Below are 22,165 nucleotides of genomic sequence, written 5' to 3'. Positions count from 1 at the left end.
AGAAGTATTGAATGAAGTTGCAAGGAAAAAAAAGATACCCCAAGCCTTTTGTTTCATCTTGTCACCATGTGGATGCTGAGGTCATTTTCTTCCCCTGTCCTACCATGTCATGCCATGACAACAGGGCCAGCTCAAGGTATCCCCCTGCCCAAGGCAAAGGCACCCCCTCCCATTCCTTGCGCAAATGCCGATTGGTTGGCAGATGAATCTGCCTTCAACACGGATGCTGGGACAGTGTCCTCTGTGGCACCTGAAGGCAGCAGAATAACCTCAGGGGTGCAAGGCAGACCACACAGGTGGCCCCCCAACACTTGGCTACCACCATCAAGATCTTTACCCACAGGGATAGCTTCGTTCTACCTGATGCTGGGCTGGCCCTGCATGCGGTGTCTCAGCAGTTCAAATCCGTGCTTTCAGGGTAACCATGTGCCCAATTTTATAAAGGATAGTCCTCTGTTCCAAGGGGTGCCAGAGGTCAGCATTTTTTGAAGTCACCCTCTCTTTGAAGGGCTACCCAAGTCTAATATAAATATGAAGAACCATAAGGAACCAGAAGAAGCCTGAAACTGGACATCAACATTTAGCATCTGGACAGCAGAATGAGCCCACAGGCCCTAATGAGAGGGGCTGCATTTCTATTCAAGTTACTGTGCTTCATTCTGAGTGTGCATCTATACAAATCAAATAGGAGATGCAAATTCTGTATAAATTGACATCCTCTTTTATTCCCTTTTTGGAGGGTGGGTGGTGTCTGAGCCTCTTTACTAATGGTGAGAATGAATTACCAGGAGTTGCAGGGAAGATTGAATGCCCTTGAACCCCAGCGTTTTTATTGGTGAGATCAACCAGGCCCCCTGCAGTTACTTACACCAACATGCTACTGGGTAGTGGTCTGCACCTCCAACTACAAGTTTTTAGAACATATGCAGAGTGTTTTATAGATTCTGAGTCATGTGGACCCAGCAGTTGGGCAGTTGATGAGGAAACAGGGTGAACACAGAGGAAGGTGAGAGGTCTGCACAGGGGCTCAAAATACAGCAGCATTTGATTGCAGGATATTAACAATCCAGCAAGACTTGGCATGCAAATGAGGGTGATTGCAATGCTGTTAACCAGGCAGCCTGACCAGTTCTTATCAATCAGCAAAACAATAGCCCTGGCAGTTTCTTGGGGGAAGCCATCAAGTCCCGCTTCTTAAAGAAACAGCAAATGCCAAACAGCAACCTCGCTTGGAATTTTGGGGCGCTTCCTTGAGAAAGGGGTGCAGGCATTTTATAACACAAAGCAACTCTTTTCTGCCAGGATTTAGCTGAATTTTCCCAGCAGTGGATATATGCATCCTTTTGTCCCCTTACTCATGTAGCAAACCAACCTAGACTTATGGGCACTGGATGCCAGCCAGCTGGAGAAATTCTGAGACAGTTGAACTTGAAACAAACCAAGTTGCTAGTCATTCAGATCCCAAAGCAGACAAACATTACAGTAACTCTGAAATCCACTCAACTCAGCGGGACTTCTTTACTTCTTCTGATTAGTTGTGTACAAGATCTTGCTCTCAGGCAACAATTCTGTGCATACTTTTCTGGAAGTAAATCCCATTGAACACAATGGAATTTACTTTTGAGTAGTGGGTGTACATACGGCTGGATTTCTAAGTTGTTCGGATGCTGAACATTCAGTTCTATGGATGAAGCTGAACAAGCTTTTAAAAACATTTTAAACAGGGGTGGAGATTGATAGGTGTGAAAAGGATGATTTGAAACAAGGAAGTAGAGAGATTTAAAAAGTAGCAAAGAAAATTACTTAGCCCAAAGGAGGGGAGGGACTAAGATCAGATAGCACAAGGTATGGGGAAACAGGCATGTAGGCAGGAGGGCCAAATACTTCCTGATTGTTTAGTGACAAGCTGGTAGAACAAAATGAGCCTATTCTAGCCCACCAGGGACAGGGCTGGATTGGGAAGAAGGGCCGGTGTTGGGGCAGCGCGGAGTAGGTGGGCGGAAATAGTCTAAACTCTCAGTACCCTATTAGCCAATTAGGGGAAAGGAGGAGGGAACAAGCGGCCTGGAGCAGGGTTCAAAACGGGGGGGGGGGTGTGAACATGTGCTCAGGTGAACAGAAAAGTGGGAAGGAAACCATCTTTTTTCTGTTCCCTTCATTGCAATAAAGTTTTAAAAAGAACTCTCTGCATGCTTGGAATATTTTTCTCTTCCGATGGAAAGGAAAGAGTTGATCATAACAGGGATGATAAATTGCAAAGGGGAAAATGGAGTTTGCCTAGAACAAAAAGAAAATTGGCCTTTGATTTCTATTTACACATTCTGCATTTCAGCGAAAACAAAGAATTACTTGGCAATAACTTGTGAAACTTGACAACTTCTAAGAATGGCTTTATAGGTGAACTTTTAATGTTTGGCAAAGAAATCACTTGTCTAAGGAAGTACATTCTTTGCTTGATATAGGGAAATAGTAATTTAGGTATACCTAACTTAGGCCTTGAAAAACACTGAAAGTTCACAAGTTATTTTAATTTCATCTCATTCTTGAAGGGATGAATCAGGAACTTTTTCTCACATTATCAAGTGGATATTAAAGGTACTGATTAGATCCATACTTAGAGTAGACCCACTGAAATCAACAGAGCTTAAACTAGTCATGACTAACATGACTACCTGATGGGTCTACTCTAAGGATATCTAAGTGTGGATCCAACCTACTATATTTACCCAGGATCAGGCTCTGGCTTTTCAATCCAGAAATGATTTATGCTCTAAATTCTTCAGGTACAGACCACCATACAAAAGAAAGATAAATAACCACAGGCTACTGATGCTAGGAGCCCAATTCAAAGGGAGTTTCAACCAGCTGCACAACCAACAAACCTAAGCATATCCCCTTATTTGCATATCCATTTTCTACAGCCAAGATATGATGGAATAGCTCTTTAAATCTTTCTTCTCCAGAGTGAATAGTTACAGAGGTTTCATCAGGTGTATCAGGAGAAAACTCTGGGAATTAACCTGCAATGTTTAAGGGGTGAGATCTTCTATTGCTTCTAATTGAGCTGTGTTAAAGGTGCATAAACAGTGCTAATTTTTTTTTAAAGGAGGGGAAGAAAGTCCACCCTCTTTTTTAAATAGTTGCATGTAGAAGAGGGGCAAGAGGTATGCAAGCTGCAGAAGCAGGGAAAAGAAAATCAGGCACCTCCATTTATGATATGGGTCAAAATTTGATCTCCTCTGTGCATGCAGTCACCTCCGAATACAGTCTGTCAATCCATTAGAGTTTTCTTGCATAGTTAAACTTTATTTTCACTTCAAAACAGTAGCTTGGTTTTGCAGGCAGAACACACCATGCCTGAAATCTACACCAGACATTTCACACATCAGTAGCCAGGGCCTTCGCTTGTTTGCTTGGAAGTAAGTCCTCCTTTCAATGGGATTTACTCCCAAGAAAGTCTGCATGGGATTGCAGCCCTATACAGACTGACTGATCCCTAAAGCCAAATCCAATGCATGGATAAGCATGCTCGGATCTATTAAAACAAATAGCCAAAGGACTCAGTCCCAGGCAGACGTGCTTGAGAAGGCACCCCGTTAGATTCAGGACACATGTTGACCTCCAAGTAAACATGGAAGAGTGCTTAACTCCTAGGCAAATGTGTTTAACACAGTGTTGACTCATTTATTGTTTCTTTACCTGTTACATTCATAGCCCACCTTTCCCCCAGTGAACCCAAGACAGCATACTTGATCCTCCTCTTCCGCATTTTATCCTCACAACAACTTTTTGTGGTAGGCTAGGTTGAGATTTTGTGACTGGGCCAAAGTCACGAAGGGAACTTCATGACTGAGTGAGGACCAGAACCTGAACTCCTCTAGTCTGGCACTCTGACCACTTATACCACACTGGGCCTCCTCAGATATTGACAGACTACAACACCCATCAGCCCTGATCTTGATGGGAATGATGGGAGCTGAAGTCCAACAACTTCTGGGGAGTAAAGATTCCCCACTCCTGCATGTTAGTTCAGAAGTCAGTCACACTGATGATGCCTGGGTCTTACCTACATGTAAGGCCTATTAAACTCACTGAGAATTGATTTTGAGTAAACCTGTCTCAGGTAGTGTTGCCAGTTCTCCTGGATGTTCTTTCTTCTAAAATTCCTTTGGATTGCAAAGATACCAAGCAATCAATTGAATTTGCACTCAGAAGTAAAGGCAAGGGTGCTTGAAGTAGTTGTTCTTGCATCGTTTTGCTGTCCGCATGTGGGTATTCTGCCTATCCCAGTACTGAGACTTAAGGCCATTTCCATCATTAAAAACATGCACAGTCAAAACATAGCTAGACATATACGACAGTTAAAAGATAATTAAATCTGCAGAATATTAAAAGCATATAAAATGCCAAAATTAAAAGTGCTAAAAATACATAGAATAGAGCTAGTCCAGTGTAGTCTAACTGGTCTGAATTATTCCCAAAGGCCTCTCAGAAGAAAAACACAACAGGGAGGGTGCCAACCCAGCCTTTCTGGAGAAGGAGATCTAGAACCTTTGGTGTTTCGGTACTCAACAAGTACCCCTCAATAGGAAAAGAGAAATCATGGCAATTATTAGCCCCTGAGATCTTGCCATTCTAAATTCATCTACCAAATCCTACTATCAGACTACTCTGAAGAAACTTACTACAAAGCTGTGTTTGTAAAGGGTCTTCAACCACCTTCTTTTATGAATGCCTAAGTATTGCATCTTGTGGAACGGAGTTTCATGGCAAGGTTATGAAAATAATTTGACATGCTAAACACATGCATAAAACAAGCCCACTCACCTGCCCTGATAAGCGTGACTCTTAGAATAGGTCAACAACTGAGAGCAGCTTTCTGTATCCCTTCTAGTAAAAGTGCATACCCATCTAAGTTGAGCACAGAGAAACTAGAATGTGCTGTGACCAGGCAGGGGCATTTAAGAAAGCTGCAATCCGAAACACCCTTACACTGGATTAAATCCCATTGGACTCAGTGGGATTTACTTTGGATAGACATGAGCACATTTGCACTGTAAGAAAATGTTTTGGAACCCTTAAATCAGGGCTGAGAATCCTCTGGATAAAGTTGGGCTCCTAATGGTGGGGAGGGGGTGATAAAAGTGGGGATCCAGCAACAGCTGAAAGATCACAGTCATAAGAAAGAAGTACTACCATTTTCCACTTTAAAAGAACCTCTCCCCTCTTCCTGCACTGCCAAGGGAATTTTCCGCTCTCCCTACTGGCATCGTTGATGACCTCATGAGTCAATCAGCCCAGAAACCAATCCCAAGCTTCTTGGAATTTAAACTAGAGAATTCTGTTTTCTGATTACCTTCCCAAAGTGATGGCTTCATTGGGTATCCAATAGGAGTACTTTGCACCATCTTATATAAAGGCAGAGAAGCAGTTGTGCAGAGCATTTGTAAACTCTGCTGAAGTAAAGGGTAAGTTGGAAGTGCTGTAAGAGAATAGGTAATGTACTGTGCTTTTGTGTAAGGTAGTTTTATAGAAACAAAATAAGGAATTATTGTTTCTGTGTATGACCATGACTCAGTTTTCCCCTGTTGACTTTGTTATACTGTTGAAGGTATTTTTGCTCATGTATGCACCAGTTCATGTCTTGATTCTGTTAAGTATAAAAAAAATTTCCAGTACACTGGAATAAGTTATAAGAAGCAACTAATAATTACTTAAAAGCAAGCAATAACCTGCAGGCTAGGGTAGTGTAATTTTCTTTAGCAGGTCTCCTTTTAGATGAAAAATGACTACCAAAGACTTTAAAAAACATCCAGAACTGTTAAAAACAATGGAAAAAAGCTGTTGGTTCTACAGCAGCTGTTCTGTATGGGGTGTCCAAAACTACAGAGTTTAACATTCTAGCTAGGCATCTACAAAGTATCTAGAAAGGTGATTCTCTACTACTTCAAATGGATTACTACAGGCATTTACAGTGAGTTGAAGGGGTGGGGAAAAGCTCCCCCTGCCCTGCCCCAGCTTTCTTACTCTTGGGCCCAGCACTGTTAGAAAATAAGTTATTTTCGATCCACTGGCCACAGGCTAGTCTTTCTAGATGCTGAGACTCTTTTATGGGAATGCTAGTCTATTGTGGGAAAAGCATTTTAGTTATGCCTTTATTGGGTTTGGGGGAACTTATTGGTGTGAAGCCAAAGAAAGACCTTTGGTTACTCCATGGGACCCCTTAAGAGTTTACTAGATAATCAGTTCATTTTCAAAAGCATGAAGGAAACAAAAGGAAGATTGGTTGTACTACCTTTTCTTGTGGGGAAAGGCCCTTTAGCTGCTTAAATGCTGTTAGTCTGGAATGAAATGGCAGTTTTTGCCAATTAATGGAAAGACAGTATTTCCAGGTGCCTATGAAAAGCTTCCACTCGGACTTTAATTACCCCAGAGAATATGGTAACATTTCTAATCTTATGGCTGTTCTATTTAGAATTTAAGCCCCATTGGGTGCAGGAGTCACATGTTCTTAATAAGTTGCAAGGTCATAATCATGAATATTCTAGTAGACCACAAGGCTAACAAATGGTTCTTCAATCATAACTGAGTGGTCAGGTTGGGCATAGCTGTGGTGGTACTGTAGCACCTCACAATACTTGTGACACTATAGTAATATCAGAGCTCAGATGCTAACACATGAATGTCCCTTTAGCATCCACAGGTATTGCTATGTATTATGAGAACAGAAAATTACATGCAATGTGCATTGATATCCCAACTTACTTTAATCATGTTGGGCTTAATCCATCTAGTCCCCAGTTTCTAGACCAGCCTTTCCCAACCTGGTGCCTTCCAGACACATTTGGACTACAACACCCAGAATTCCCAGTCAGTGGCCCTGCTGGATGGGAATTCTGGGAGTTGGGATCCAAATGTCTCCAAAGGCCACCAGGTTGGGAAAGGCTGGTCTAGATGAACTGAAGTGAGAGATGACTGAACAGACTCCAAGGATGATGGAGGTGTTTCCCAGCCCTGATCCAGGCACCCCAAGTATGTACCGCATGGCCCCATCACTGATCTATGGCCCATTCTTACCTGCAGACAGGTGTTTTGTGTGCCTGTAGCTGCTGAAGAGCTGTTATCTGAAGAGCAGCAGTGGCACCGCATAGCGAGACTATCTGTAGATCTCTGCCCACATGAACTGTAACATAAGGGATTTCAGGAGAAGCTTTAATGAATGTTCGGGCACTTCATAGCAATGCAAGTCTTTGGTAACCCATGGTTACAATGCAAGAAAATCTGCAAATACACGCAATATCTGAACCTATGGGTACAGACAGTAAAAGCTGCCCATCTCATCTAATGCATCAGTAAAGAACGTGTAGGTTTCAGCCAAACCTTAGCAAAGGCCTTCTGGTGAGTTATGCTGCAGTCTGGCACAGTTAACCACAGTCCTGCTTAATGGAGCTTTTATACCACCTGAGGTCTACTTGGAATTGGAAGGGGCTGGGGCAAGTCCTCCATCTGTAAACTCTGCATTTGGTGCTTTGATTCTTCCTTGACAGTGAGGATGTATCTCCTACTCACCTGCAGAGAGAGGGATTTTGAGAAAGGGATGACCTGGCCAAGTAGGTCAGAATGACCCATGGCCTCACAGGTTCCCTATCCTTGGTGCATAAGGCAGTAGAAAAATAGTGAAGTCCAGGTGAGATGGACCTTGTTCTTTCAAACCTAAACTACTTTTGTATGTTGTCCTCCCATTTTCCAGCAGCACCTGTGTTCATCATGGCTTTCACAGAAAAAGCATATTCTTCAGAGATTAGCAAGCAGAGCTGCCAGGTAAAATAACTTAATGTTGTTTGGGCACAAGTTTTAGTTAGTCTTATTAGACTCCTTTTAAAATGTATGATTTACTAATTAACTGGATTTCTTTTAAATAGAAAATTTCATAGTCAGGCAATACATGTATTAGGAACAGCCAAATATGCAAAACAGACAAATTGTGGGCAAGATTTTGAAGTCTCTGAATTAAGCAAGAAGCTCCAAAAGGCAGAGGGAAAAGGAGGGAAAACAATGCCAGGGTGATGCTGAAGACTTTATGTTTATGTTGCCAGATTCTCCCTCCATTCTGCTTCTAGGGAATGGAAAACTTCCAACATAAGGCATACCGGCTTTTCTGTCTAAATATGCATAGGATTGGGCCCTTTATGTCTGAGCCTGGTTACCCCAAGGACTGTTGAGACAAGCACTTCTAGGCTATAGGGATGCTGAATATTTAGGATGATGGTATTTGCCACATATTCCATAATGTCAATGGGTACCCAAGCCTATCTGGGAGGAAATCAATGGGTTTTCTGAGCAGACATCATACTGTAAATATCCCATTGTTTATGGGGCTTGGAGACATCAGTGCAAAACCATCTATGATTTATAGCCCGGTAATGCCTCCTTAAGCCTCATTTCAGGCAGGTGGAGGGGAAAGATGCCCTATCATTGTGCATACTTTTAAAATGCATGTGTGTGGAATCTCAGCTTTCCAAAGGAGGTCTCATTGTGTTCAGTTGTAAAAAGCCTCCATGTGCAGCGATCACTTTACATCCTCTGTGTGGTTGATGTGAAATACTCCTATGGTATGTGGAATGAAAGCAAGTTGGGACTTACTATGATAATCAACAATCCAAATAGTGATTTAAATGCTATTTGATATTCCCATTGTCTTGAGTGTTCTGTAAAGGAGTGACAGTGAAGAAATAATTAGTATATTCCTTTGTTTTATGCAGTTCAGAATTACCTTAGAGTGCTAAAATTCCAGTAGAAGGTTCATTATCTTGCAGGTCTGGTCCTTTTCAAACATTTGCAGGCTGATAACCTGTGTATGTTTACTGGGAAATGCCGCTGAGTGGGGTTGAGCTGGTTTGCACACAAGGAGTTTTACAGCTATGCTCAGATAATAGCTTGCAATTCCCCACCTTCTGTGTGGGCAGAGAGACTGGGGAGGTCAGACTGGAAGAACCATTTTACTACATTTCTCCGAACTGTATGGCCATTTCTTTGTGGTGGGGATTGCCAATAGCAGGTAGTGGTGGTTTTTGCTGCATCCCCCATTAAGCATCCTCCAGAATGTCTCAGACCTAATGTTCTTTCTTCAAGGTATTGCACAGCAGCTGCCACTAAAACAGTGAAGGATATTTGAAGAAATTTCTTTCTCTAGTGGCTGACAGTAAAGACTGTTTGGCAAAAAGGGGAAAAAACCCCTTGGGGGTGAGAAAAGAGAGATGAACTTGAGGTATCTCAGAAATTTTGGCTGTTACATTACCCCTGCTACACTTGATGATGAGCAGCTGGGTCAAAATGGGGATGCCATCCAAAATGGTCTCTCTCTGTTGCTCTTAGTGTGTTGGGGATGAGAGGCAGTTATTCTTGGGGAGTGTTTCAGGGCCAGGGAGACAGACTCTTCTGATGGTGGAGGAGAAACGGAGCCTTCAGATATCGAGATGGAAGAGGCATGAGGGTTTGTCTCAAGGTTGCCCTCTCTGGGTGTTCAGGCAGACCCTGAGAATAGCCAGAGTCTACAGCTGCTGCAAGGGGGCATGGGACCAGGAGCCAGATGAGCCTGGTACAATCCTTGATTCCATGATGTTGGGAGAGAAGGACTGGCCAACCTGAGGGATGGTGCCCAACTTGGAAGATGGCCCACCTCCAGAAGGTCCCTCCCAGGGGTGGGGTCCAGGGTTCCTCAAAGGAAGTTTCTGAGAAATAGCCTCTCCTTTGTGTTCAACTAATCGCTCAAGTGCATGCTCGGAGTCTCTTTCTTTGCTGGATGTACACTGAAAAATAAAGAGCTTTTTCCAAAGAACAGTCTGTTGATTTCAGGTACGAAGGTGGAAAGCTAGCTCCCAGCCCTCTGAAGCAACATCGACAGGAGATCATGCTGCTGAACAAAGTGTCCATGTACTTCACTTACATGTATTTCCCCCCTCCTGTAGCTTTTCCAGTGATGTAATAGTGTGCCTTTCTCTGCTCCTGTACATTGGCTGTAACAGGCCTAGACCCGAAATGCCCCGCGTCATGACAGGGTTGTGGAAGGAGGCATCTAATCTAGTTGGACCATTCCTGCCTTGTGTCTAAGGGGAAGGATGGCAGTCTCAGAGGGAAGTAGCAAGGAGGAGGACCTTCTCAGTGTGGTTTCCCAATTATGGAGAGATCTCCCCACTGAGGCCTGCCTGGTGCCAGGTTAAGACTGTCCTTTATACCTGGGCATTAAATGGCCTTTGATGGGTCATGCCTGTTGTCTTAATAGATCCAGTAAGTGAAATTAGCCTAGTTTAAAGGTCTATATTTTGTATCCTGGGATTTTATACTGTTTGTTTTTGTAACAGTGGATGAAAATATAAATACAATTGCATCTATTTTTCTGTATTGTTCCAAACCCCTCGGAGGGCTCCAGCTATTCATGGTGATAGTGTTATCTCAGGGAATATTTCTCTCCATCAAAAGCATTGCACTTGAGAATAATTGTGAGGTGTTGGAGTAGCTCTGACCGCTCAAAACAGGTAAGACTGCTCGATGCCAAGCCTGCATTTGTTGAAACGGCACTCGCTTCCTAACGTGTCTCTTGTCTTGCCGCAAACCTGTGGGCTGATATGATGCCAACCCCAATTTCTTTGCTTAGGATGTGGTCGTCCGTATAGCAGAAATGCCACTAGTGAGCTCTGCCTATGATAAGGTCTCAGCAACCTATGCTGAAACAAAAGAGGCCCATCCTCTTGTTAAATCCATTTTGGATGCAGCAGAGACGGGCATCAAGAAAGCAGCAACTGTTGCAGCTATTGGTGTGCAACCTGTTCTGACTCACCTGGAGCATCAAAGTAAGTAGCTCCGCATTTATGAGTAATGACATGGAGTTATGCTAATGAAGATGCAATCTAGTTGATTAGATGTAACTGTTTTAAACTATCCAGATACATGATTAAACATTAAGAGTTGCTTTGAAGAGAAGCTGCCAATACAGGGAAGGAGCCTTGGTTGAGTTGATGAATGTGTACTGCACACAGGTGGTCATCTCCGTTGAAAGGACTAGTATGGCTAGCTGTGGTCTCCCTTTGAGAACATCCAGTGCTACTGCCAATTGGAATAGGTGGCCCAATAGTGGTGACTTCATATAAAGCAAGGGTGGAGGACATCTGTCTTATCAAGTGTTGCTGAACGCCATCACTCTTGGTCAGTGTGGCCAATGGTGTGGAATGGTAGGAGTTGTATCCCAGGGACTGTCCAGGGCTATAGGATTCCCTGCTCCTCTTATAAGGCAACTTCAGTGTTTGATTGTCCCCTCTAACCAGGAGTAGTCACAGTCTCCTTGGAGTCATAGCCCTGCTCAGAAGATTCTCTTAAAGTTGCCTGTGAGAACCTGCAATGCTTCTGATGTGGACCATGTTGTGTTAAATTAACACACCTCTGAGGCAGCCCTGGGGAGCATTGTAACTCCCATTATCTCTTACCATTGGCCATACTGGTTGGAACTGATGCAACCTGCAGTCCAGCAACAGTTGGAGACCAAATCATTCCCCACTCCTGCTCTAAGGCCTACAAGAACATGGGCAGTGCATCACTACGATAATCTCATGTCCTTTGTGTAATAATTGGTAGCAAGGAACAATGTGGCTCCCACGCCTTTTTTCCTGTATGAAAAGGGTCTTGATTTCCATGGTTCTTCTGGGTTACTGTAGCAGTGTAGATTCAGGCCTAAACTACTCCAGTAAAAGGAATGATCCCTGTGGGAGTAAAATATTTGACTTGATGAATCCGAGGATCCATATTCTACTGCTGTTAACTAAATATGAAGTTAATAGATCTAAGAAGCTATGGTTTTATCCCAGCACACCGAACATCAAATTCAAGTAGATATTTTCTCAATTACTTTTCTTGCAATTTTCCACCTCTAAAAAAATTAAGGAAAATTGCCTGCTTATCAGCAAGGTGCATTATTGTAAAGTTGCATGCAAAGGAAGGACATTAAACATGTCGTCTTCACGCTTGCATAATCAGTGCTTGTAAATGTAGCAAACTAATGCCCATCCTCAGAACCAACATTAGCATAGGGAAGTGAGTAGCATAAGTATGTTCCAATAGAGAAACTAATTTCTAGCTCCAAGAAGCTGGGAACAGATGTTGCTACTATGTCGAACCCTAGCCAAGTAATTAGTCATCTCTACCATTCTTGTAACAGTTGCAGTAGTGAATGAATTTGCCTGCCAAGGATTAAACAAGCTGGAAGAGCAACTGCCAATTCTTAAACAGCCAGTGGATAAGGTAATTTGATTTCTTTCAGAGGGGTGGCAAGGGGAAAGAGGAGAACTTTCTTCCAAGGACTTGATTTGGCTGCAGCACAGACATGGTGGAATTACCCATGTTCAATATGAAGAACTTCACTATCGCTCTAACTCAGATCTTGCATCCCACCCCAGAGCTGAAATGGAATCTCAGATCTCAATCTCCAAAGTTCAGGTCAATTAATCCCAGGTTAAACAAGTTTCCAAACTGGAACAGGTTGATTTTTTGAATTGAATGAAGCCTCTAAAAATGACTGGTGCCTCTTTAAACTGGATTGAAGGTGCACAAGAAGATCTATTATGGGTTGAACAAGGGCACAACTTCATTTACAGAAGGCTGACCTGCTTCTTCATAATCTACTGTATGTAACTGGCTGTGCGTGAGCACCCCTCTACCAAGTGATGAAAACAGAGGCAAGTTTTCCTACCTTTGCCTGCCTTGGTTGGGCCATGGCTTCAGGCATGTTGCCAGTTGGGGAGAAGTTCTTTGCAGAATAGTTAGGTGTGTGATGGATGCTTTATGGGTACTGTCAGGGTTTAGGGATGCATGCAGTTCATTCTATCCAAATGTGTGTGCAAATCTTCTGGATTATTATGTCCCAAATCAGTGATCAAACTGGAACCACCAAAATTTGTTGAAGAACCAGGATGGAGTTCTCGACTCCAAAAACAAATTGCACACTGGGGAAAAATGCACACACAAGTAGTGATGGTCATGCACAAATGTATTACAATATGGGAAACAGTTTGGAAAAATGTATTAGCAAAAAAGTACATGCAGCCACTTATGAGCAGCAAAGCACCTGCCTTCTTGTGTTCAGACTCTTACGGAAGTTGTTCTGGGCTGAAAGAGTTCGGAAGAATGAGAAACTGTGTGGAATTGATATTGCTGGAGTCACCCAGGTACCCTCTACTGGTTCGCAGTGCTTTGGCAAAGGAGTTTTTCTGCCTAATACAGCTAGTCTGGTGTAGTGGTTAGAGTCTGAGACTGAGATGCAGGTGATCTGGGTCTTTCCTCGGTCATTGTGCTCACCGGGTGACTTTGGGCTAGATCCAGACTCTCAGCCTACTCTACCTCACAGGGTTGTAGTGAGGATAAAATGGAGAGGGGACTAATATATGGTGCTCAGGTCCCTTGCAGGAAAAAGGCAGGATATTAATATAGTAAATAGGAATAAAAGCTGTATCGTGCCAAAGAGCTTTTTAGAGAAGATGAACTGTGGCTTCTTTCATTTGGCAATCCACCTTTCAGCATACAGGCACTTCTGTTTGCTTCTCTGCTTAGCATAACCCTTCCTATCTCTCCCACCTGCAATGAGCTTTCCAAAAGAATCCAAATTCTAAGAAGGAAACCAAATCTTTTTCTTGAACACTGCAAAGCAGGTAAAATCTCATTCCAAGGCTGGCTGAAACGGGCTGAAAAATTCCAATTCCAACTTTTGAATTCCAAAAATTCAAACTGAGCAGCCATTGTGTATCACCAAAAACTTAAAGTGCATCTCCAAACAGACACTGCATTTATATACATTAGTAAATGAAAGCTTTATATGTACAGGTGCAAATCTAGAAATTATGCTAACCCTCAGTTCTTTAGTGTTCAGAGGCTGCTTGTGCATGTCTTTAACAGCTGTCTAAATTGTCTTTTCTCTTTCTCCCAGGTTATTTTGGACACCAAAGAGCATCTGACTTTAATGCTGGCAATTGCTGAAGATGCTGTTAGGGGGGCAAAGGATGTAGTGACTGGCATGGCAGGTAGGGCCAAACAAGCTGTGCAAGGAAGGATAGAAGCAACCAAATCTGTGGTCATCAGTGGCGTGAGTGCTATCATGGGCTCTGCTTTGGGTGACCAAATGGCCAATATCCTGGATGCCTTACTGGGAATATCTGAGGACTGGGTGGATCATTTCCTCCCAATAACAGATGAAGAACTGGGTGAGTACAGTACATTAAAATGCTTCCAGTACATTTTACTGAAACTGTTTCTAGCTGTTCCAGTTTTAAAAATTTGGCATATTGGAATCTTATGCTATTTCTTGTATTTGTGGATCATGATCTTGTGAATTACTGAACAAGTTTCAAGTATCAGGGAATGAGAGATGCAATGAGATGCTACTATGGCATATGCAGTCCAGGTTGTGGATGACTCCTTTCCTCACCCCACACCCCCCAGATATTTTAGATATCAACTCCCATCAGCCCCAGCCAGAATGCATAACATTGAGAAAGGCTGAGAATTGTTCTCAAACATCTAGCTGACTCCATGTCAGTGGAGGTTGGTCTCCACATTTTGCTACAAAGCTTCTGAAGAACGTCCTCGTTGGAATAATTATCTCCCATGCAGCTGTGTTTCTCAACATTCAGTCTTCCACTGGCTGAAAATACAAAGGTTTTGGGTTTCTGCAGGAAGAAGTGACTTGGAATAAGTGAGTCGGCCTCTGTAAAGATGGTCCAGAATCAGTGACTAGTGTAGGATGCAATAATGAGGACATCTGTAGAAGCTGGAGATTCAGACTATATTGTGCTTGTTCTGCACCAGCTATGCTAAACGACTATTTGTTTTCTGGGCCTACTTGTCCTTCAGAGCCCTAAAAAGGTTTTGGGCCCTCTGAAGGCCTGCTTGTAATGGTGTGAGTCTGCCTAAGGCCCTGCTCTCTTGTTCACCATTAAGAGCTGTGAGATTGAGGAGACAGATCGCAGAGACAGAGCCTCTTCTTTGGTGGCCCCACATCTCTGGATTTCTCTTCCCCAGGAAATGAATATGCTCCCCCTCCTTGCTAGCCTTTAGGAGAATTCTAAAGATGCATTTATTCCAATCAGTTTTGAGTGTCCTGAGAACTTCGAGGTGTTTATCTGCTGCTGCTATTCTATTTGTAGATATTTGGGCTGAATATCCTTCAGGTTTCTGTGTCCTATATTAACAGAGCTGTACACCTATTATCCTAAAACAGGTTAAAACCTGTTATATAAGCAGAATGAGACAGTGGAAAAGGTTTCTTCAGAAGGACCAAACTTGGAACCCACCAAAAAATTATTTTTTTTCTCCTTTTGGCTTTGCTGTGCTAATGTCCCAAATGTATAGGTTATCTGATTTGGATAAGAGCTTGAATTAACTCCATACAACTCAATTTTACTATTCTGATGCAGTATATAGTTGCAAAAACACAACATCAGCTCTTGGTTTGAGTAAACTGCAATATTTCCATTGTATCTTATGAGTTGTCTCATCTATGACTTGAACTGAATGCCTAATTCAAGTACGTGATCTCCTGATTCTTTCAGACATGTTATTTCTTTGTATATGTCCAAGCCACCAAACAGCTCAAATGAGCTCCCTGGGTAGCATACAGGAGTAAGATTGAGATTATCACAATATCCCACGTTGAATATTAGGTCTTTTCATCCCCATGAATTCAGATTGGGGGACTTATTGCCAGCATCATGGGGAGTGAGATAAACTTGCGGCCCCAGAGGGAAGGGTCAACTAGCTAGTTAACCCCACCACCTTTTTGATCAGCTACTGCTAGTGCATGCACTTTCCTCCCTCCATCTGCTTTCCAACCCTTCAATGGCATATTTCTGCATTGTTGTTAGAATTGTCAAATAAGCTCAGTGCCAAGTGCTCTGAAAAGGAGAGGGTAATATCTCCCCTTTCAGACTCGGGAATGTTGAAAAGGCAGGGGGCAATGAGAAATGTTAATTCAGCACTTAAAATCAAGAGGATTACATTGTTCCTCCCCAAGCACTTTTCTGTACTGTTTTGCAATTCTTTCCCCTGTGCTGGTGCTTTTCAATTGACAACTTGGCACTGGTAGCTAGCAACTGTGTGCAAATTAGCCTAAATGCAGCTCCACTGTTTTAATTTCCATGTGTGCTGCTCATTCTTCTTTGCTGCTGTGCTTGACTGCTCGGACTTATGAGGAAACTGACCAGGCAAGGCTACATGTCTCAAACAGCCGTAGGCTCATTCTTGTAAAAGACTGACACAAATTAGTTTTAAAAATTAGAAATACAATTGTCCACAGGGCAAGTAGGTTCTTAATTGTACTTTTGGTGCTCCAAAGATAAAGATGTTTAAAAGACTGCAAATAAAAAGGAGTGATCAGAGTGGGAAGGGGGAGATGAGATGCTTGAATGAATATTGTCCCCCTCTGTCTCCCAACTAGTTACAACCACCCACGGTAAGCCAAATTGTCTGCTGGCACACCATGGGATGTCCAACCGACCAACCTACTATGGCTTAATTGCAAGGACTTAGCATGAAAATGTGCCTTTTGAGAAAGAGCAAAAGATCTCAGGCTTGAATGTAAAGGAAAACTTCCACACTTGAAACGGAGTACAACAATGTAACACTTAGCAAAGATCAAACTTCCGTTGCAGTGCCAGAGCGGGTATACATGATCTGGAATATTCCCAGCACAACACGGCCAAATTTGTATGGATGGGAAAGGTTGAAGTTCATCAATTGAACAGCTTATTGCTGCAAACAGGCATTATCTGAAATGAAACACTGTCTCCCCTCCTTTTCAGCTAAGCTTGCAAGTTCTGTTGAAGGGCTTAATTCAGTTACTGTGGAAGAACAGAAACAGCAAAGGGCCTACTATGCACACTTGGGCTCGTTCCCACCCAAACTGCGCCGGCGTGCTTACCTGCATTCAGTGGCCAAAGTGAAGAAAGTGAACCAAACTATTCAGGATGGACTTTCCAAGATTCATCAAATGATTGATCTGGTAGGAAGATCCACTGCAGACAGGACCTAGTAGTGTAAAATTACCTGAGGTGTATTTGGAAGCTTGGGCCAAGCGTATGAATAGGCATGTCTGAGAGAGGAGTTTCAATTTACAGCCATAATTTACCCCTTTTGCACCTATTGAGTGCAATCAGTGGTCAGAGTTCATACTTCATCTTGGTGAAGGGTGTTCAAAAATGCACCCAATCGCTTCAGGATTTTCCTGAGAAAAGCTCAGAAGTTGGCCTGAGCTTCAAAGTGGAACTCAAGCTGTTGATTTCCGCTTTCTGTTACATGAGGAACTGAAGCACAAAAAATTGATCTTCTCCTGGAGTAAGTTGTTATTAATCAAACATGTTTGAACCAGGTTAAGGTTATTGCCTTAAAAACATCTTTTTGTGTATTTAAACACGATGTGGATAGCCAGCAAAATAATTCAGTCTTTGACCTGATTGTATTGGCACTTAGCTCCTTGTGAGTGTGGCTGAAGACTCACTGGTACAAGTCTAAAGTGGAACCTTTTGCAGTTCTTCTAATTGGCTTTACATTAAACAGATCTCACATCTATGCAGTGCCTAGTAATGACTGGTGCTCATGTCTGTGACTTCTCAAATCTTTCCTAGAATGGTTCTTAATTAACAGGCCAACAGATAACAATTCTGACATTCACGGTCTTTTGATGTCTTTCTAATTGTATTTTTGTCCTGTAGATCCAATATTCCAAGCAGGCTGCTGATCTAAAATGTGACGATCTCCAGGAGCAGCTGAACAAGATGTGGCTGCAGTGGTACACACCAGACCAAGGAGAGGGTCAAGAGGAGAGCTTGGCAAATCCAGAGGTATCTTCTGAAGCTATTTGGAACAGGGCACCAACTAATTCGAATGCAGAATTAGCATGCGGGTGCATCACAACATCGTAGGATCACAGAGGGGAATGTAGGATTCATTTAACCATTTTGAGGGCAGGTAGTTGAGCAATAGATGCCTCTAACCCTAACTCTTGATGCCTCTGATTCTTTCTTGGCAGCAAATAGAATCTTCTGTGCTAGTGGGATTGCACAACATCACCGAGCAGCTGCAGGCCACCTGTTGTGACCTGGTTTCTAATACTCGGGGGCTACCGGACAAGATCCTAGAACATGTCCTGCAGGTCCAGAATAGTGTTGTTGAACTTCATGCCTCCTTCAGTGCAGCAGCTTCCTTCCAGGATATTTCTGACAGCATGGTGTCTCAGAGCAAACAGGAAATACGCAAAGCACAGGAGTCTCTGGATGGGTTACTCGATTATTTGGTTCACAATGTTCATCTTATTTGGCTTGTGGGTCCTTTTACACCTGCTGAAGAACCAGCTGCAGATCCCAAAACAGAAGAGGAAATTAACCAACCTGTCAACCTCTAAAGGATTGATATTTGAGGGCCTATTTTGGAGCTAGTCTATTTATTCTGTTGCTGAAGCATTTCTTAAAGAGGGACCATGGTTATGATATTTTTAGTATAAAGTTGAACCTCTGCATAACTTGCCTTGTTGCCAAATCTGTGGCTGCTTCAAAGTTCTGTGTGAAATCCCTTGTCTCTAATAAAATGAACTGCATTCTTACATCAGTCTCTTGTGAAAATAGAATATAAGTTGGAGGGCTCGTGCCAGGAAACTCTGGCTGAGATCTTGGTGGGGATAAGGGGGGAAGCAGGGGTGCAGGGCCCCATGGAGGCTTGATCACACAAGGTTGCTGCATGCATGCTGGCTCCTCTTCTGGTGAATGTCACACGGACATCCCTGCCAGCCACTGCCCTCATCAGATGAGCAGGAAAGCCACATGGTGTCAAGGGCTTGTAAGAGAACTTGTTCCCCTGCATTGCAGGGAGCCTGTTCAATGTGACTCATGCGTGAAAGTGGCTATATTGGAGGTGGTGTTTCCTGCTGCTGTGTGCTCCTTAACAGCTTGTTGTTTGATGGGTATCCAATGAATATTCATCAGCCAGGCAACATGCAGTGGGCAGGGTTAACCCTGCAAATCTCTCCATGTGCATGAATGTGGAAGTCAGCAGAGCAGCTTCTGTGCACTGCAGCACTAGAAGGATAACGGACTTATCTCCACATTCTCCCTAATGCTATACCTACTCCCTCAGAAGTAAAGTTCTACTTAATCCAAGAGGGAATATAGCATTTAGGTGTAATTTATTATGGGCTGGAATCCATCAAAATTAATTCAGAGTTCTTTGGAGCAGATTTCTCTTTCACATGCATTTTCCCTTGGAAATGTTATTGCTTGAACTTATTGGATGGCACTCTTTCAGTTCCCACTGCCAAGAATGGCCTCCTCCTGCCTTTGATGGAAGGAGTGAGGACATCTGGCCATTCAGTAGCCCCTCAGTGGTACTACATAGATCTCCATGGAAGCCGTCATTTGTCTCTGAAATGATGCCACAGACTCATGAACCGTCTTCCAAAGGAGATGGTTTTGGAAAGGAGTTAGCATTGACATTGGGACCAATGCTTTTCAGCCTACTCATAAATGATTTGGACTGAGGAGTAAACAGTGAAATGGCCAAGTTGGCAAATGGCATTAAACTTTGGTTTGGTGGTTAAAACCAATAGGGATTGTGAGGAACTCCAAAGGGATCTTGCCAACCTGGGAGCATAGGCATCTAAATGGCAAATGCAGTTCAATATTCTTATGCACCATCAGGTCATCTCCAACTTATGGTGATCCCATGAAAGCTCTCCAAAATGTTCTAATCATGACATGACTGATTTCCTGTTTGAAATTCAAGGCTTCCTTTGTGGACTCTATCTCATATTTGCTCTTCCTTTCCTTCTGCCTTCAACTTTTCTTAGCATGATTGTCTTCTCCAGGGAGTCTTGCCTTCTCATGATGTGTCCAAAGCATGACATCCTCAGTTTTGTCATTGTTGCTTCTAGGGAAAGCTCTGGCTTGATTTGATTTAGGACCCACAGTGTTAAGTAAATGTAAAGCGATGCATTTGGGGCAAAAAAAAAAAAAAAATTCCAACTTCAAGTTGAGGCTGATGGTATCAGAGCTAGCAGTGACTGATCAAGAAAGGGGTCTTGGGGTTGTGGTGGACAGCCCAATGTATAGTTGCTGTGAAAAGGGCAAGGTCCATGTTAGGCATAATTAGTAAAGGAATTGAAAATAAATCTGTAAATTCCATACTTTCTTGTTACAAATCTGTAACACAACACCACTTAGGATATTTCTGCTCACTGCACCTGATGAAAACAGACACCAAGTTCAGAAAAGTGCAAAGAAGGGTAACTAAAATGCTCAAGGAGCTAGATTCTCGAGTCCTGTATAATGAAACATTGCAACATTTGAGATTGTTTTGCTTAGGGAAAATGGTGAGTAAGGGAGTCATTGTAGAGGTATACAGAATTATGTCCCGCGTGTCCATGCAGGCATCCTACTCTATACAACAGTAATAATTATAAAGTGGTCCAAAGTCCATGGAGTGGTCTGGCATAGGGCACCGTAAGTGGACTGCTTTTGTGCATTCAGGCCTTCCTGTAAGATACTTAGCACAGGATCCATTTTCTGCTTTATAAAAGTGCTGAGAATTAGCTGAAGCTAAGGATGAAGAGCATTTGATCTTTTGACTTCAGGCATGAGCTGGTCTGATTCATCCTTTCTGGATTAATGTGTGTATTGGAATATAGCTACTTCCCTTTCTTTAATGTAGTGGTGCAGACTTAGAGTGCCTGGAAAACTCTATTCTGAGGAAAAATGCATATAAATATATTCTGTCACTACAGAGCTGGGGTGGTACAGGGTCACACCAAAAATCCCAGCTCATCCAGGACTGCACTCCCACTGCAGCCAAATAGTGGCCCCTGGGTAGCCCACAGCCAGGACTGAACCAGGATCATGCTCCTACATTGCCTGCTAAATGCAAAGAAGTCCTCCATCAGCTCCTCCCTTCCTGCAATTGGTCTTCCGGAGCTGCTCTTCCCAAAGGAAATTTGTCCCTCCCTGCATCAGCTCACTAAATACAATTCCCATTCTTTAGCTCTTATGAATGTGGCACGGCAGTTGGAAACTAGTTTAAGATTTCTGGGAATTGTGCTTTTGCACAAGAGTGCAAGGCCACCTGCCTGCTATTTCCCCCTCTCGTCCATGTCTGGTCAATGTTGTCCGCCATTTTGGGGGCTTCCCTTGCTACCAATCTCCTTTGCTTGAAAGGCTCCTTCATAGTTCCTTTTTTCCAGCAGCCACAGGCCACTTCAGGTCCCCCCACCACACCAGATCACACAGAGGAAATATTTTGCACAGTTCTTGTGGATGTGGACATGCATTCCTCCTTGAAATAAAAGTTCTGTTTGGAATTTGCACCCCTGTGCAAGACCACCTCCCTGCTATTCAGCCAGACCTATTTCGATCCCATTCCTCTACATGTCCTCCACTTCAGCCTGCTAGCAAATGCTTTTCCCTCCTCCTTTTCCTTTCCCTTTCCCTTTCCCTTTCCCTTTCCCTTTCCCTTTCCCTTTCCCTTTCCCTTTTTTAAAGACTGCTTCACTACATGAACCTCTTTCTTTTCTTTCTCAGCTGGCCGCTTTCAGCTCCCCACCCCAATTCATGCTTTTGGATCCATCCACAGTTTCTTCTGCTGGCTGTCACACAGACATGCAGAAACCCCAGCAGGATCTCAAAACATTCATAAATAGCAAAGCAGTAACAGGGATGGAAAACCTGTGCAAATCGTAAGCAGAAGGAACATTGAAACAGATTTCCTAGCAACTGATATTTGTGCCCACTCACTTGTAAAGGTCCAAAGTGAAATAAAAATATGTGAACCTCTTTGTGATACTCTCAGATGTCCTTTGTTTCTACTGCTAGGACCACCTGATGGAGGACGCTGAGAAGGGTCGAGTGGCATTAGCAAGGTTGTGAAGACTGGCAGTAGGAGAGCTTGCTTCTCTTAATGGGTTTTGGGGAATAGGTTTTTCCCTTCACTCTTCTAGAACAACAGATGGTTCTTTGGCAAAAGCTCTTTATTTTCCAGTGTACATCCAGGAAAGCATCACCCGCAAAGAAAGACTCTCTGAGCATCCACAGAGCAGTTTGTTGAACCCAAATGAGAAACTAATTCCAAACCCCCTCCTTTTGAGGTTCCC

At 43.1% G+C, this 22,165-nt stretch overlaps 1 protein-coding gene across 1 annotated transcript; it reads left to right on the top strand.

Annotated features, from left to right (window-relative positions):
- Positions 1-10,263: 10,263 nt before the first annotated feature.
- Positions 10,264-18,436, top strand: LOC123034783 (perilipin-3-like). Its single transcript, XM_044452443.1, has 7 exons — positions 10,264-10,287; positions 10,655-10,850; positions 12,209-12,291; positions 13,970-14,243; positions 16,839-17,038; positions 17,748-17,876; positions 18,065-18,436. The coding sequence occupies exons 1-7, from the start codon at positions 10,264-10,266 to the stop codon at positions 18,434-18,436; spliced, it is 1,278 nt and encodes a 425-aa protein (XP_044308378.1).
- The last annotated feature ends 3,729 nt before the right edge of the window (positions 18,437-22,165 follow it).

Source organism: Varanus komodoensis, unplaced genomic scaffold, assembly GCF_004798865.1.
Source record: "Varanus komodoensis strain SLA01 unplaced genomic scaffold, ASM479886v1 scaffold72, whole genome shotgun sequence".
NCBI classification, from domain to species: domain Eukaryota; kingdom Metazoa; phylum Chordata; class Lepidosauria; order Squamata; family Varanidae; genus Varanus; species Varanus komodoensis.
This window is presented reverse-complemented; position numbering and strand designations above follow the sequence as displayed.